This window comes from Lagenorhynchus albirostris, chromosome 16, assembly GCF_949774975.1.
Source record: "Lagenorhynchus albirostris chromosome 16, mLagAlb1.1, whole genome shotgun sequence".
NCBI classification, from domain to species: domain Eukaryota; kingdom Metazoa; phylum Chordata; class Mammalia; order Artiodactyla; family Delphinidae; genus Lagenorhynchus; species Lagenorhynchus albirostris.
The window spans coordinates 3450590-3468522 of record NC_083110.1 but is presented as its reverse complement, the minus strand read 5'-3'; the positions used below and the strand labels follow the sequence as shown (position 1 = coordinate 3468522).

Below are 17933 nucleotides of genomic sequence, written 5' to 3'. Positions count from 1 at the left end.
AGAGGTCAGACACTGGAGCTCCGGGCTGCATCCCTGAGGCTGCTCAGTCGGCTGGACTGTTGCAGAGCCCGTGCCCATCGGTTCTGGAGCCTGGGGAAAGGGCTGACCTGTCAGGGCTGCTGGAGCCCAAATCACCCATCCTTGCCTGCAACTGCCCCACTGTAAAACCCGAACCAGGAAGGCTTCTCTCCCTCCTGCCTCTGGTCTCCCACCACTACCTCCAGCTGGCAGAATTTAACAGGAAGGGAGCCGGCAATGGAGCCAGGGATGTGTCTGACTCCCAGCCCCAGCAGTAAAGTGCAACGCACCGAAGGATGGGTGAGAGGCCGAGAGTCAATAACCAGCACCCAGCTGACACTCTTACCCATTCTTTTCCAACCTGTGTTAACAAATGTGCATTCCAAAGACAACAGACATAGAGAATGGACTTGAGGACACGGGGAGGGGGAAGGGTAAGCTGGGACGAACTGAGAGAGTGGCATGGACATATATACACTACCCAATGTAAAACAGATAGCTAGTGGGAAGCAACCGCATAGCACAGGGAGATCAGCTCGGTGCTTTGTGACCACCTAGAGGGGTGGGATAGGGAGGGTGGGACGGAGACGCAAGAGGGAGGAGATATGGGGATATATGTATATGTACAGCTGATTCAGTTTGTTATACAGCAGAAACTAACACATCATTGTAAAGCAATTATACTCCAATAAAGATGTTTAAAATAAATGTGCATTCCAGAGGACAGGTGAAAGGCAGTGGTGACGAGGGGGCCTTGGAAGGCAGGAAATTATAGCCCTTGGCCTCAAGGAAAATTCTAGAGAAAATTTAGAATTGAGGAAATAGCAAAATTGCTCCTCTGACTATGGTAATCATATCCCTGAAATAAAAGTGAAATGACCAAGCTGGAGCCAGGTAAAGCATGCGATACACGCTCTCCCTCCGGAAGGGCCTGTGTGCTGCACTAATAATAGCATCTTGCTTTTGTCCACAGGGCTGCGGCTACCACACACGGTGCCACTGTGCAAATTTTTTAAAAGGCGCCCGCTCTGGGGTGATGAACTATAAAAAGATGTTCCCTCTGGGAGGATAAATTAGAAAAAGGTGGCCCCTCTGAGCTGATGGGTTGGAAGAAGGCACCCCTTCCTCAGCACCAGGGCCCAGGCCGGGGGTCAGCCCCACTACCCCCTGGGCCCTCACGTGTACTCCTGGCTGGACATGGCCCGCACAGCTCTAGGCCGCAGCCCACCTGTTCTAATCAGCTAGTATTTTCTAAGCCCTTTGTGTGCATCTCATTATCCTCACAATGGTTCTATGAAATAAGCACTAGTATTGCCCAGTTTACAGCCGAAGAGAAATTAAATGGCCTGCTCCTGGTCACATACCTGGTAAGTGACAGAACTGCTGGTAGAAATTTGAAATCGAACGTTAGCCCCTTTGAGGGCCGACGACGGGGCAGAGGCCGGGCTCAGATCTTTCCTCACATGACCACAGTTGATTCTCAGAATGTCACCGAGTCCAAGCTCGCTCTGTTCACCGCACGACAGGCCAATAAATCGGGAGACGAGGCGTTGAGGCAGGGAATACGACCTTATTCGGGAAGCCAGCAGACCGAGAAGACGGCAGACTAGTGTCTCTGAAAAACCATCTTATCGGGGTCTGGATGCCAGTTTGTTTTATAGCACAGAGAGGGGGAGGGGGTGAGGAAGTAAAGTTTAAAAGGCCATACGTTTTGTAAACATCCCCTGGAACGGCCAGCCTCGGGCAGAGGGTGTGTTAACTTCTTCTTTCTTGCAGCCATGCACAGGTGGACAGGGGCCGGAGGTTGCCCTGAACAAAGGCACTTTGGTTTAACCTTCAGGCAGAGGGGCAGGGTTCCCTGAGGCGGGCCATTGTGTACAGACAGGATCGTTTTAGTGAACCAAAGCAGCGGAAAGCAAAGGTTAAAGAAAAAAAATCAGATCCAACATGGAGTCAGGTTTGGCTCTTCTCTGTTACAAAAACAGCATGAAGTGGCCATGACTACGTTCGCTTCACCAGTCGAGCCCTCTCTGCAGGGGGAACCTGGGCCCCAGGCCTGGAGGAAGGGCCCAGCCTGCATGCTTGTGGGCCCAACACGTGTGCACCACCCCGGCCACGGAGAACGGCATCCTTCCATTTATTTATTTTCTGTTCAAGTTACTGCCTCCCTCAAGGGAGGCCGGAGCACAGTCAGCTCTGATGGGCGATGAGGCTGCAGAGGAGTATCGGAAGCTGAGACTTCCTGTGGGCTTTTCTCCTGGGGAAACAAAAAGCCCCTTTGACTCTGGCTCCTTTGGGGTTCCAGGGAACAATCTGGCATTCTCTTTGCACTGAAGCGCCTTCGACTCCTACAGTCCCTGCAGACAATGCTGAAAGGACACCCAGAGGATTTGCCAACTAGACTGCCAAGTCCCCAGCCTCACAGTGGTTCTCCCTCAGCGAAAACAGCTCCCAAGTGACAGCTCCAGAAATGTACAGGGAGCTGGTGAGGTTTGGCGGCAGAGCAAGCAGCTGGGTCCCCCTCTGTCCCCGCCAGCACTCAGGTTGGGTTCACTTCCATAACGGTCTTATTAAATAAGCGTGGACTGTGCCGATTTCTTCCCTGCAGCCAGAACACCTGAGAAGCCAAGGGAGAGGCCAAACTCTATGCTTAGAGAGAAAGGCATGGCAGGCGCGCTGCTGAGCTGAGCCTCTTCTGAGGTTAGAATGCCCTCTTTGGGTGTGAGATGATACCAGCAAGAGCTGGGAATTTTCTGCAACAGGAGAGGCAAACTATCAGAGGGGATTCCAAGAAGCCAAATTCCAACCAGTGGAGCATCTTGCAGAGAGAACGGAGAATGTACATTTCATGTAGATGAAAATTTTATAAAGACAAACCCAAAATTAAATTACACCTGGAAAAGGCAAAGAGCGACTGGCTCTAGGACCAGAATTCCAGAATTCCCTTCCCAGAGCCAACCCTCAAGTGCTCTGTTACACCACCTTCACTCTCCGCAATCATTTGCTATCCACCAGCCATGCGAAGCTTCCTCGTCACCAGCAGCCCCCTCGAGCGCTCACAGCCCAAGACAGCAACATAGGAGCCAAAGGCATCGCCCACCCCGGCTGCCGGCGGGGGTGGACATTTACGGGGGCACCTGGACAGTTCCAACCCCTCTTCCTTCCAGCTCATCAATGACAGCAGTTGTCTACGGCTCCCTCCAAGACAAGCAGGGGCTCGGGAGCCCGGGAGGATTAGAGGGTGGGGCATCGTTTGCCCTCGGGCTGCAAAATGTGGCCCCCAAGGATTGATCCAAGAGGCAGCAGCATCAAGAACAGAGTCAGGGCTTCCCTGGTGGCGCAGTGGTTGAGAGTCCGCCTGCCAATGCAGGGAACACGGGTTCGGGCCCCGGTCCGGGAAGATCCCACATGCCGCGGAGCGGCTGGGCCCGTGAACCATGGCCGCTGTTGGGCCCGTGAACCATGGCCGCTGAGCCTGCGCGTCCGGAGCCTGTGCTCCGCCACGGGAGAGGCCACAACAGTGAGAGGCCCGCGTACCGCAAAAAAAAAAAAAAAAAAAAAAAAAAAAGAGCAGAGTCAAAGCCAGTGCAAGGCAGACTACACAGCCCGGCCCTCCCAAAGGGCGAGGCAAAGCCCGAGAACCCAGGTGTCAGACCAAGGACCAAACACCAGCGAGGCCTGGTGGGCACACCGTCTTGGAAGCCGAGCACGGGAGCCCCCGGACCCCGCAGAGCAGACCGCCTGCCAGCGCTGCCTTGTAGAAGAGCCAGTCTGCACTCCTGCGTGCTGAAGCTCTCCCTCCCCTGCAACGCCGCCTCCGTCCCTGGGCTCACCCCTTATGCAGGCTGGGCTTGTGTCTCACAACAAAGGCAGCATATCGGGGGGCCCATCTCGGGGAGAGCAGAGATAATACAACAGCCACTGAGGCTAAGAATTGGAAATGCAGCAGGAGAAAATGAGGGGAAGGGGAGGAGAAGAAGCAAAACGAGTACAACAACGATTAAGTACAAGCTCGGGATGCATCATGGAGAACCGCGAGCTTCCCCTCATGCATCCTGCAGGAGTCTGCAAGCCCTCGTGTGCACAGATGTAAGGCGCTGGAGAGTCTATCCAGCCCACTGAGTTAAGGGCACGAGCATCTATCTTGCTGCAGAAACACTAATGCGATTCAGTTAAAGGATCAGGGACCTGGATTAGGGTGTGAGGGACAAGCTATAAGGCAAACTGAGATCACAGGCAGGATTGATGTTAGAGGCGATATTAGCGAGTTTACCATCAAGACAATGCTTTACACGTAAACAGTACAGATTATGATGCGCTCATATAAATGATCGGATTAGACCTTTACCACAATTCTACACTGAGGGCTGACCAGGAAGGACACTAAGATTCAGAGAGATTAAAGGACTTGCCCAGGGTCCTGACTCTCAGTCCTATCCATCCGGCCACTCGGCCAGTCACAGTTAACCATCGCTTACCCACATCAATAATGAGTAATTGATCACAATTTAAAAGAAATCTGCCACCCACCTCCGCACTTCCATTAAAAGGTGCATTGGTCCATGTTTCAAAATTCACAGTACATCTTGATACCTGATGAACATCCTGGGTGATAGGCTCTGGAGGGGCAGGGGCAGTGCCAAACGTCAGCTTGGGGTGCTGCAGTCCCCACATGCTTCCTGCGTCCTCTAAAGCCACTCCCCACTAAAATCATCAGGGTGCACTTTGATATGGGCAGCTGAGGTTTTTCTCTTATGCAACGTGTGAATGGCAGAGCCTTTAGAAATTTTCACCACTTGTATCGATCTTGAACATGCAGCGTGTTCAAGACTGTGTTCGCGTGCAAAAGCAACTTGAAGACACGGGCCCTACCCTGCCTTTCCAAACCCAGCTGCTGCCCGAGCCTCCCATGCCACATTTCAGGAGCCACCACCGGTTGGGAAGCAATTCCCCTGCGCGCCGTGGTGGTCAAATTACAATGTTAGTTTAAACCCATGCAATTCGGGAAGTCTCTATTCCTACTACGGGTCTAACACAAATGATAAGAAGATAAATAAGACAAGAAATTCAGTCCAGACTAATGCAAAGGCATATTCTCTCCACTAAATTTCTGGGTGACTCACCCCTTCCTGGCTCAGTAATGATGAAGAATTATTCATTGTACTGGGAAAGGCGGTCTCCTAATTTGGATAGGATACTGTTTTTTTTAAAGGGTCTTATGCTCCTTAAAAATAATTTTAAAAGCAGAGTCAATAAAAATGTACCCCAAGATCAGCCTAAGGTAAATAATCCCTTTGGGATATCTCATTTTATTTTCACTGAGCCCTACTCCACCTCAGCAAACTGGGAAAAACAGGTGTAATATCAATACCTTTCCTTATATATCACCTTATGCTTTTCAAAAAAGTTTCAAAAACATTCCAGTATTTATTGGAATGAATGTACTTAGATAATCCCAAATCCTAAAGTCAAGAAAATGTAACAGTTGCATTAAAATGACAGAATTTGTCCATTTTTCCGTTCAAACGACTATTTGAGTCAAGCAGAGGAGGACACACAAAAGCTGCCCTGTTGGGAAATAGTTCAGAACTCATCCTACAATCCCCAAAGCCAATGAGGCGGCTGGGTGGAGGATGAGGTCGTGAGTGTGGGATCAGCGTGAACGCTCCCCTTCACTCCACCCCCACCAGCTGCGGGCCTCCCAGCTGCTGGATTGACTAAATGGTAACACCACGGCCAGGAAATTAACACAGAGTGTCTAGAGATGGACTAGTCTCTCTCTTCCTAGATGAAAAGCAGCACACTTTATATACAAGTGTGGAAATCAATACTTGCCTAAGTTGTCTTCAAAAAACTTCCCTGGTGGCGCAGTGGTTGAGAGTCCACCTGCCGAAGCAGGGGACACGGGTTCGTGCCCCGGTCCGGGAGGATCCCACATGCCGCGGAGCGGCTGGGCCCGTGAGCCATGGCCGCTGAGCCTGTGCGTCCGGAGCCTGTGCTCCGCAACGGGAGGGGCCACAACAGTGAGAGGCCCACATAGCGCAAAAAAAAAAAAAAAAATTGTTATACCCAGCAGTAAACATTCCAATTGATAAATTCTAAATTAAAGAATTCCTTCTTTCTTCCTCCACTCACCTGCCTATCTATCCATCCATCCTATATTCACTGGGTACCTACCAGGGGCTGCTTACTTCTTGATAATGTTGGTGTATCCCAATTGCCATTCTGATGAAACAGCATCCAGAAACTTCAAAAAATTACTTCTCTTTTTTCCCCTGGACCATGGCTTCTCAAGGGTACGGACAACAATCTACACATTTTTTTAAAATCTCAACAGCCACCACGGTGTGCGGCAATGTGATTTGTGCATTTCAATAAACTTCTGAACTGAGAGGAACTTCTGGAACTCTTGGTTGGTTTCGAAAGACATAAAAATAACAAGACGGGGTTAATCCACACACGGGATTGCTCAATCTAAAATATAATAAATCGTTTAATTCAACTCAGTCAGAGTGGAATAAACCATGAATGGGCTACATACAGGAGGGGAAAGGTGATAAACCAGAGAGCTTCCTTGAGTCGAAGGGGTTTACACTGGAGTTGGGAAGGAGGGTTAAATACACAACAAACTGTAACCGAAGAAGTGGAAAAGAGTAGATGATCCCAGAGGACCAGAGAAGGCTGGGAAGTATTACTGGCAAGATGTGTAGAGACTAGGGGCAAAGAGGACAGATTCCATCATGTTCTTGGTGGACAGAATAAAGTGTGCAGGAAAAGGGCCAGAGTAGAGTATCCATTTTAGGGATTTAGTGGCCTGTTTACGGAAGGCCTGGAAAGGAATGCTAAGAATTTGCTTGCAGGACCATACTGAGTCTTTGCACGGGGAACAGGGACCTAATCAGATCTCTGCTTTAGGAAGATTATCCTGGCAGCAGTGTGCAGGCCCGACTGGCAGGAGGTACTGAGCAGAGAAATACTGACACAATTGTCGGGACTGGGAAGACACAGGAAGGACTGAGATGCCTTTGGAAGAAGCGTCCTAACGGTGGCTGCGAAAATCTGAGGGTTGCCTTAAATCACCCGGAAAGAGTACCAGGCTTCGTTAGATCTCCCCTTTCGACTGGATGGTCCTTGTGGACAATCTGATACATCTTTAAACACCCTGCTGGGTACACCACAGTGCCATGCATACAGTAGGTGCCAAATAAATGTTCCTGGACGGATAAATACAACGGAATGAATAAATGGATAAATTAGTGTCTCTTCTACGAGAGAATTCCATAACCAGAGGAAAACAAAAGCACTGATAAGAGTCAGATCTACTATTTGAATTGAATGCAGATTATCTATACCCAAGGTCAGCTGTCTCACATTCCACTATGCCCGGCTCGTGGCTATAATGAAAGCATCAAGGAAATAGTAATAAATTGTACGGAGTTGAGACCTTACAACTTCTCATCACCAGAAAAAAAAAAAACAACAACTTTGTAACTTTCTAAGGTGAGGAATGTTAACTAGACTTACTGTGATGATCACTGCACAATGTATACAAATACCTGTCCTGCACCTGAAACTAATATAATGTTAGTGTCAATTACACCCTAATTAAAAAAAAGAATTGTACTGAGATACACAAACTTTTTTTCAGCAGAGGATCTGTAATCACAAAACAGCTTTCACAAGTCTATGCTTCCAGTGTATGAGAAACAGAGCCCCCATTTATCTTCTCTTTACTTTTTTTCTTATTCCACCGCTGTGAAATTGTCCTCCTTTGCCTATCACTATTTTAGTAAGATGAGATATGCTTTCATTTATAAATGCAAAACACATACATTCTCCTTGTCAAAAATAGAGCCTAGGGGGGCTTCCCTGGTGGCGCAGTGGTTCAGAGTCCGTCTGCCGATGCAGGGGACACAGGTTCGTGCCCCGGTCCGGGAAGATCCCACATGCCGCGGAGCGGCTGGGCCCGTGAGCCATGGCCGCTGAGCCTGTGCATCCGGAGCTTGTGCTCCGCAACGGGAGAGAACACAACGGTGAGAGGCCCGCGTACCGAAAAAATAAAACAAAAAAAACAGAGCCTAGGGCTTCCCTGGTGGCGCAGTGGCTGAAAGTCCACCTGCCGATGCAGGGGACGTGGGTTCGAGCCCTGGTCCGGGAAGATCCCACATGCCGCGGAGCAACTAAGCCCGTGCGCCACAACTACTGAGCCCGCGTGCCTAGAGCCCGTGCTCCGGAACAACAGAAGCCACCACAACGAAGAGTAACCCCCGCTCACCGCAAATAGAGAAAGCCCACGCACAGCAATGAAGACCCAATGCAGCCAAAGATAAATAAATGAATAAGATTTAAGAAAAAAAAAAAGAATCTAGGTCTATTGATTTCAATTACCTCATTTAAGATCAGGCCCCCTACACCTATGGTTACCATTATAAGGACCAAATATATATTTCTCAGCAGCTGCACTTGGTAAATGCACTTGTCCGTGCCTCACCGGCCAGAGCTCAACAGATTTGACCACCTGATCGTTTGAAGCTTCTTCCAGCAATAAATTCTGTGATTCTGTTTTACAACACCCGAAGACCAAGAAGCGACCCTAGTGATCTCAGGAAGCCTATCTCTACATCCACTTATGAGCCATGACAGGAGGCAAGTGGCCAAAAGGAAGGAGGGCCGGATAAAAGGAAGCAGACAGAAAACCGATGGTCATGTCGGCAGCTAAGCACACCATGTGGGCCCGACTGCCTTCCAAAGCCAAATAGAAATACCATGTCACTCACTGGTCAGCCACAGTTCTCCTCTCCCGCTACCACTTGGTATGAAAAAATGGGAAGCTGATGGTGAAGTCTGTGCTCAAAGAAGCAGCTGGTAAACTCTGATTTCAAGAGGAAATGGATTTGGAATGGTCAAAGCATCTGTGGCAAGTATTTTTTAAATTGCATGACTGTTGCACGAAAGATACTTGCTACGGAATTTTCACCACAGACATTAAAATCGAGAACAAGAGAAGATTCCCAAGGGCTAAAAGGCTTACATTACTAAATGGTGCTGGCTGGAAAGTGGCACAGCTATGCCAGAGGGGACCCGCCCCAGCCCCAGGGTGGCCGCCCAGGGCATCTCTGGAAGCACTGGTCTCTGCTGGCTTTGCACGAGAACCTGGCATATAAGCTGAATTAGTATCATCATTGTCAAAAAGATTATTCTAATTCTGGTCGAATGATCCTAATCTAAAAATTTTATACTCAGAAACTTTGTTCTGTGCTGGTCTTTAGATCTTATTATTTAAAGGTCACCCCTGTATCCTCTCTTCACTCTGAAGATCTTTCATCAAACTCTGATCAAAATCACAATAAAATCCACACATTAACCATTTAATCGCTAATCCTTCTTCGACCACAATTTTAAGAATTTTTTTCAAAGGAAAAGTTTCAATGAACATAATAAATGTGGGCTTTTTTTCCCTAATGTTTGAGCAATGAGCTACTGTTATTTTTGTCATCTAATGAAACAATAATAGTTTGCATGCAGTGTTTCGGAAGTAGATAGAAATTGATGAACATGGCACAGGAATGGCTTACAAGAAAAGAGACACCAAACTACTGGTCTGCTTTGCTGGGATTATGGTGGTTTTCAGTGTTCTTTTTCTTGTTTGTAGTTTTCCGTGCTTCCTGTAACGAGCACCCACTACTTTTGGAAAAAGAAAAAAGAATAAAAGAGGAAGAAAAGAATAAGGGAAACAGCTGAATTAGGGATTGTTCCTGCAACACAGAAACCCGGCACACACTCTCCCTCAGGTGCACAGACTTTGCCTGACGGTCCATTTCTGGGGGCATCTCAGGTGAACAGTGAGGTCCTTGCAGAAATGTCCTGGGTCCCAGCCCTGCCAGGTAACCATGACACCAAAAGCCTCAATCCCAGTTTACCCCTCTTGTGCCATCCTAAGGGTCCTGGCAAATTTATGTTAAAATAAAATATTCACGCAAACTCTATTTAGTTTTGAGATCTCTGATGAGTTCTTTCTTTTTCCTTTTTCTCAAAGTGTTTATTCAATACTCTATTATTTTAGGGGATTTCTGATGAGTTCTTGTGATACGTTCTTTGAAGGTTTTAGTACGTTTTTTCTCGGCAAATTTTCACTGCTTATTTTTACAAGAAGACAGCTTAAAATGGGATTTCTTTTTACACAGGGATGAAAACAATTAAGATTATTTCAAAGTCTCTTCTGCCAGGGCTAACAATTCATTCATATTTTAGAGTCTATACATATGCAGCGTATATTATTATCAACTGTTCTAACACAGGTCTGCTCTGAACTACAGTTCGTCTGCATAACGTCAGCTTGGCCAGTGGTTGAGAACACAGCTGTAAGAGGCACCCACACCAGGGTTCTAATCCTAGCTGTACCCTCAACAGCCACGTGACCTTTGGAAAGAAGCAGGGTGACGCTGCATCTCAGCTTTGTACAACAGTCTGGGGCAGATTTCATCAGAGCAATTCCTGACAGACTGCCTGGCACATACCGCAAGCGGTAAAAATAAATTGCAGACGTTCTTATCCCTCTGGGTGGCAGTGATGTCTTATATTCGAGCAGTGACTTGCATGCCTCAAGGAGCTCTCAGATCTTGTACCTCATTTGAGTCTCAGGCAGCTCTATCAGCCCAAAACGTTACTGTCCCCGTTTTATCTTTTTCGTAAACAGATGAGGAAACTGAGGCTCAGGGTCACAGAGCTTAGAGAGCAGCTCCCGGCCTCTTTTTGCTCAGGTCCCGACTGACCCTCAAAAGACTTCATATGCCTGAACTTAATAAGATTAAATTTCCTTAAAAAAAACTCCGCTATTCATACTTTAATCAAATCAAACTGGTTTTTCTACACCACTCCAAATTAATTAGGTTTTGCTTAGTGAAAAGAGCAACTGAGGTGATGATTTAGAGCTTACTGTGTATCTCAGCTCTGGGCTGGGGGTTCGAAATCGAGGCTCAGAGATGTTAAAGGACTTGTCAAAGTTGCCCGGCCCTCTTCTGACGCAGCAAGGACACATACTCCCTGACTCCAAACCTCATTCTCTTCCCAAGTCTCAAATTCCTTTGCATGTATTTTAAAAGTGAGGATGGTAGGAGACGTCCTGCCGTTCCTGAAGAGCAACTGTGCACTTAATGGCCTAAGTGTCAACCCTGAGTGTTGACAGCGTGACCCGTGCTCGGGGCGGTGGAAGCGGAGGGATCGCTCCGAGCCGGGCGTGGGCGTCACTACTGCCAAGGAAACGCGAGGTGAAACTGCTCGCCGAGCAGCCACTTGGGGCGGTACCAGCACCAAGTTCCTCAACCCACCCCAACCTCCAGGTCCCCGATGCGGTGGAAGCCGAGACTCGGCCCGGGGTCGGGCCGCGGGCTCGGCACCGGGCTCCCGGGCGTCCCCTGTCCCGCGATTGCGCGGGTGAGGGCGCACGGCGACCCGAGGTTCGGGCGGCGCAGTCCCCGGGCTCACCCAAACCCGAGCGCGCCCCGGCCGCCTTCCTCGGCCACCGGGACCCGCCCGGGCGGGTCCGACCGGCGCTGCTGCCAAAACTGCGGCTCCCGGGATCTCAGCACGGTCTTCGGGGAGGACCCGGCGCGACGTCGACCCCAGCGCGGCGCGCCACGCGGTCCTGCTTCAGTTTCCCTCACCTCACAAGGATGCATAAACCCAAAATGTTAACAGCGGCGCAGCCCGGACCTGCACGATTTCCAGACGTTACAGCGCACCCTCCCCGCCGGACCCCCGCCCCGACCCGCCGGGCCGCCGTGACAGCACCCCTACCTGCGCGGTGGCCCCCGCCGCCACCGGCCGGGGCGCCCTGGGGACCCCCGCCCAGCATGCGCCCCGCCGGTTCCTCACGCTCCGCCTCCTCCGCCTCCAGCTCCGCGGCGGCCGGCGGGCTCCGTGCGCCCCGAGGCCCGCGGCGGGGGAAGCGAGCGGCCGCGCCGGACGGGAAGTGGGGAGGGGGGTGGCGAGGAAGGGGAGGCTCCTTCCTCCTCACGGCCCGCGCGGGCGGTTTCCTCCCCAGCCTCGGCCCCGGCACGCGCGCGCGCACACACACACGCACACACACATACGCACACAGCACGCGCACACACGCACGCACACACACATACGCACACAGCACGCGCACACACGCACGCACACACACATACGCACACAAGCGCACACACGCACACGCGAGAGGTTGGGGCGGGCGGGGCCGGCGGGCCCACAGCCTGCGTCCCGGACCTCGGGAAGTTTGCTTTTCGCTCTCGCCCGTTTGCTGGACGAAAGCGAGAGGGGAAGTGCGGTGGGGAGAACGGGTGGTTCGGAGAAGGAGAAACTGGGAGGCCTTCCTGGGGCGGGGGGCGGGGCGGGTCTACGAGGGTGCTTCGCAGACACTAATTAGGGAAGTGACCAAAGGGTTGATGGAAGAGATGGAGGGGAGGAGAGGGGCGGGAGGAGGAGAACGAGGGGAGACGACAGACCACACTGGGAAAGAGGGGGGCGAGCAGTTCAACATGAAATGAGGGTCCAACTATTTGAATCTTCTGGCAGCACTGGACTGGTCCCAGATCCCCCTCTCCACTTGGGGCAGCCATCCCAGGACACAGCTGCGATCCGTGCCGAGCTCGAGTCCCTTCACGCTTCGGTTCCTTCAAGGGGGATCCTGGAGCATCGCTGAGGCCGCACCTGTCAGACACGGTTCTTGCCCTTAAGGGGCTCCCCTCCAGCAGGGAAGAGAAATATGTGCGTATAAAACTAAATAACAGCATGCAGTGGAATATGCCACGAGCCAGAGGTTTGGCACAAAACATTGCAGAAGATGGGGGTAAGAGGGAGTGTCGTGAAGAAGGATTGGAAAGGCTGTCTGGAGGAAGGGAAAGGATCCTGCTAGAACTACAGGAGGGTCAAGGTCCTTCACGAAATAAGAACCGTGTGAGTGAAAACACCCGGACGTGCTTAGGAGTCGGAGAGTTGTGGGATGGAATGAATATGAGCGTGGATGTGAAGCATGTGGGGAGATGGTGGAAGGAACAAAGAAGTTGGATCAAGCTGAATTTAACGGTGTAGACCACGAAGCAGAGATCTGGACTCAGTGCTGTGGTTTGAGAGATTAGAAAAAAGCTGTTTGTTTAGCTAGTTGACAGAAACATGGGGCAAGAGGTGACCTACACTAAATGAAGTGGAAATGCCAGAACTGCCCTGGTATACTGGAAAGGCATTATCTAAAGGCTTAGGGAGGTTGCAGTATTAGAGTGGATTTATCACATATGACCTGCTTACTCACTCCGAGAGGGTCCACAGGGCACACCGTTCACCGTGACCCTGAAAAATAACTGTGACCCAGCATCGTTGGTCAGCTCTTCTCTGTAGGTCAGAAATTATAGTGGGAACTATGCCACTGCAGTGTGGGTCCTTAAATGCAGTGAGGATAATTGGACCCCAGGGTAGCTGGGGCCACATGGTGGCAATGAATCACCAGAGGCAGGGTGGGCATGGTTTCTGTAACGGACAGCAGAGTCAAAGCAGCAACTGGAATACTCTGACCGCCGCAAACCTATGGCATTGGCCAGTTAATCATGGGGTTCTTCGATGAGAATGCTACTAAGTTCTTATTTGATCTATATGAGCAGAAAAGTTCTAGGTCAAGGGAACAAAAGCCGAATTTTAATTATCAAAACAGAGAGACTCCATCAATTCCCAGACTTGCATCAGTTTGCAGACCCAAAACTCCTTGAACGAAAGAGATGTCTGTCTCTTCCAGGAAAGACCTCGCAACACTGCCAAAAATAAATTTACTGTTAATCTTTCTTCAGCCTTCCCCAAAGGGACATAGGGCCTTTTACTCGGGTGACTGTGCACTGGGAGAAAGGAAGTAATCAGACTTTTCAGGAATTAACTGGACACTGGCTCTGAACTGACCCTGAGTCCAGGAGACGCAGAACATCATTGCAGTCCACTAGTCCAAGTAGGGGCTTACGGAGGTCAATGGAGTTTTGGCTCAGGTCCATCTCCTGGTGGGTCTCTGCACTCATCCTGGGGTTATTTCTCCAGTTTTGGAAGGCATCATTAGAATGATACTCAGCAACTGGCAGGATCCCCACGATGGCTCTGGGGCCTGTGGAGTGAGGGCTGTTTTGGTAGGAAAGGCCAAGTGGAAGCCACTACAACCTGCCTCCGCCTTCGAAAAGAGTTAACCAAAGGCGAGACTGCGTTCGTGGAAAGATCGCCGAGATCAGTACCTCCATCAAGGACTCGAAAGATGCAGGGGTGGTGATTCCCGGCACCTCTCCATTCAACGTGCCCATGTGGCCTGTGCACAAGACGGATGGGTCTTGGAGAATGACAGTGGATTATCATAGATTTAAGCCCATGCTGACTCCCCGTGCAGCTGCTGTACCGGCTGTAACATCGCTGTTTAAGCAAATTCGTACATCGGCTAGTATCTGGTATGCAGCTATTGGCCTGGGAAACGTTTTTTCTCCATACCTGTTAGTAAAGACCACCAGGGCAGCGTTCTTTCAGCTGGCAAAACCAGCGGTGCAGCGAAGACTGCCCTACCTCCGGGATAGATCAGTTCTCCAGCCCTACATCATCATTTGGTCAAGCAGGCACCCTATCGCCTTTCTCTTCCAGAAGACTTCACACTGGTCAATTCCATTGATGATGTTACACCGGTTGGACCTAGTGAGTGGGAAAGACTAGCTATTCTAGGCTTATCGGTGAGACATTTGTACGCCAGAGCGTGGAAGATAAATCTGACAGAAATTCTAGAGCCTTCCATCTCAGTGGGATTTCTAGAGGTCCGGTGGTATAGGTGAAGGATAAGTTGTTGTATTTGGCCCTGCCTATGACCGGAAAAGAGACACAACACCCAATGGTCCTCGTCGGGTTTGGGAAGCAACATATTCCTTATTTGGGGGTACTACTCAAGTCCATTTACCAAGTGACCTGAAAAGCTCCAGTTTTGAGTGGAGCCCAGAACAGAAGAAGACTCTGCACCACGTCCGGGCTGCCCTGTGAGCTGCCCTCTGCCATCCGAGCCACATGATCCCACAGATCCAGGGGTCAGTGGTGGTAGCTTCTGGTGGAGGCTGGGTCAGACCCCTATGGGAGGGTCACATCACAGACCCTGAAGGTTACAGAGCAAAGCCCTGCCATCTTCTGTGGATAAGTATTCTCATTTTGAGAAACAGCCTTTTACTTACGGCTGGGCCTTAGTACTAACTGAACGTTTAACCGTGGGCCACCACATCGCCGTGCAAGCTGAGCTGCCCTCCGTGAACTGGGTGCCGTCTGACCCACAGGCACGATTCTGGGCACGCACAGCAGCATTCCATCATCAGATGGAAGTGGTACACGTGAGATGCGGCTCAAGCAGACCTGGAAGGCACAAGTAAGTTACATGAGGAAGCGGCCCAAATGCCCAACGTCCCCACACCTGCTACGCTACCTGCTCTCTCACAGCCTGCACCCGCGGCCTCATGGCCAGTTCCCTAGGATCAGCTGACTGAGGAAGAGAAAGCTTGGGCCTACTTTGCAGGTGGTCCTGCATAGTATTCAGGTACCACCCAAAAGTAGACAGCAGCTGTAGCACAGCCCCTTCTGGGATATTCCCGAAGGACAGTGGTGAAGGAAAATCCACCCAGTGGGCAGACCTTTGAGCAGTGAACCTTGTTGTTCAGTTTGCTTGAAAGGAGAAATGGCCAGAGAAACAAGTATATGCCAATTCAGGGACTGTGGCCAATGGTTTGGCTGGATGGTCAGGGATTTGAAAGGAACATGATTGGAAAATTGGTGACAAGGAGCTCTGAGGAAGAGGTATACAGATAGACCTCTCCGAATGGGCAAGAAACTCAAAGATACTGTGTCACAAATAGATGCCCTGGTCTCAACAGAGGACGATTGTAATCCTCAAGTGGATGGGATGACGCCGTTCTGTGGGTACCAGTCAGCCTCCTTCTCCAGCTACGCTTGACATTGTCTAATAGGCTGGTGAGCAAAGCGGTCATGGTGGCAGGGCTGGAAGTTATCCGTGAGCTCAGCCATACAGACTTCCACTCACCAAGGCCAACCTGACCACGGCCACCGCTGAGGGTCCAAGCTGCCAGCATCAGGACCGACAACATGGCAGCCTTCCCCAGGGTGATCAGCCCGTTTGCTACTTGGTGGCAGGTTGATTACGTTAGACCGCTTGCATCATGGGAGGGGCGGCATTTTGTTCTTACTGGAGTAGATAATTACACCGAATACAGATTTCCTTTTCCTGAACACAATGCTTCTGCTGAAACTACCATCCGTGGACTCATAAAGTGCCTTATCCACACAGCATGGCTTCTGATCAAGGAACTCACTTCACAGCAAATGAAGTGCGGCAGTGGACCCACACTCACAGAATTCACTAGTCTAGCCGTGTTCCCTATCATCCTGACGCAGCTGGCTTGACAGAGCAATGGAACGGCCTTTTGAAGACTCAGTTACAGCACCACTAGGTAGCAGTACCTTGCAGATGTGAGCAAGGTTCTCCAGGAAGCTCTCTGTGGATGCTCTAAATCAGTGTCCAATATATGGTGCTGTTTCTCCCGTGGCCAGATTCACGGGTCCAAAGAATCAAGGGATGGAAATGGGAGTGGCATCTCTCACTATTAGCCTTAGTGATCCACTAGCAAAAGTTTTGCCTTCTACTCCCACAACCTTATGTTCAGCTGGCCTAGAGGTGTTAGTTCCGAAGGGGGGAATGGTTTCACCAAGAAAAGCAACAATTATGCCATTTAACTGGAAGTTAAGATTGCCACCTGATCTGCAGCGACATGGAAGGACATAGAGAATATTATGCTTAGTGAAATAAGTCAGAGACAGACAAATACTGTATGATATCACTTATTTGTGGAATCTAAAAAATAAATGAATGTAGATAGCAAAAAAGAAATATGGCATTAAGAGATACAAACTACTATGTTTAAATTAGATGAGCAAGGGCTTCCCTGGTGGCGCAGTGGTTGGGAGTCCGCCTGCCGATGCAGGGGATGCGGGTTTGTGCCCCGGTCCGGGAAGATCCCACTTGCCATGAAGCGGCTGGGCCCGTGAGCCATGGCCGCTGAGCCTGCACATCCGGAGCCTGTGCTCCGCAACGGGAGAGGCCACAGCAGTGAGAGGTCCGCGTACCACAAAAAAAAAAAAAAAAAAAAAAAAAAAAAGATAAGCAACAAGGATATATTGTACAGCACAGGGAATTATAGCCATTATTTTGTAATAACTTTTAATGGAGTATAATGTATAAAAATACTGAATCACTGTGCTGTAAACTTGAAACTAATATAATATTGTAAATCAATTATACTTCAATTTAAAAAAAAAAAAAAAAGATTGCCACCTGGCAGCTTTGGGCGCCTTGTGTCTCTGAATCAACAGGCAAAGGAGGGACTTACGGTGTTGACTGCAGTGATTAATCTTCACTACCAAGGGGACATTGGAATGCCGTGCCACAGTGCAGGTAAGGAAGCGTATGTCTGGAATATAGGAGATCCCTCGGGGCACCTCTTAGTATTTCCATGCCCTCTGACTAAAGTCCATGGGAAACTATGACAACCTAGTTCAGGGAGGACTACTAATGGCCCAGTCCCTTCCACAATGAGGGTTGGGGTCACCCCAGCAGGTAAATAACCAGGACCAGCTGAGGTGCTTCCTGAAAGCAAAGGGAATGATTCGTTGAAGGAGGTAGTTACACATACCAGCTCCAACCAGGTGACCAGTTACATACCTGAAAACTGTAATTGACGTGAGAATCTCTTCCTTACTTTGTTATGACTCTGTTTATACATGGATAAGAAAGGGAGAAGATAAAGACGCGTGATGTATTATTTTATATTTTATCTTTGTTTTCTTCTCTTCCTTATCCACTTACATAACATCAG

At 49.8% G+C, this 17933-nt stretch overlaps 1 protein-coding gene and 1 pseudogene across 2 annotated transcripts in view; one reads left to right on the top strand and one right to left on the bottom strand.

Moving 5' to 3' along the window:
* The window catches only part of DISC1 (DISC1 scaffold protein), a 349812-nt gene extending 337896 nt beyond the window's left edge, over positions 1-11916 (bottom strand). For both annotated transcript variants that reach the window (XM_060126363.1, XM_060126362.1), the window contains exon 1: positions 11815-11916. In XM_060126363.1, the coding sequence (XP_059982346.1) occupies positions 11815-11872 (58 nt within the window). In that variant the 5' untranslated portion in view covers positions 11873-11916. The remainder of the gene's footprint in view (positions 1-11814) is intronic.
* On the top strand, positions 4043-16874 carry LOC132507229 (uncharacterized; annotated as a pseudogene).
* The last annotated feature ends 1059 nt before the right edge of the window (positions 16875-17933 follow it).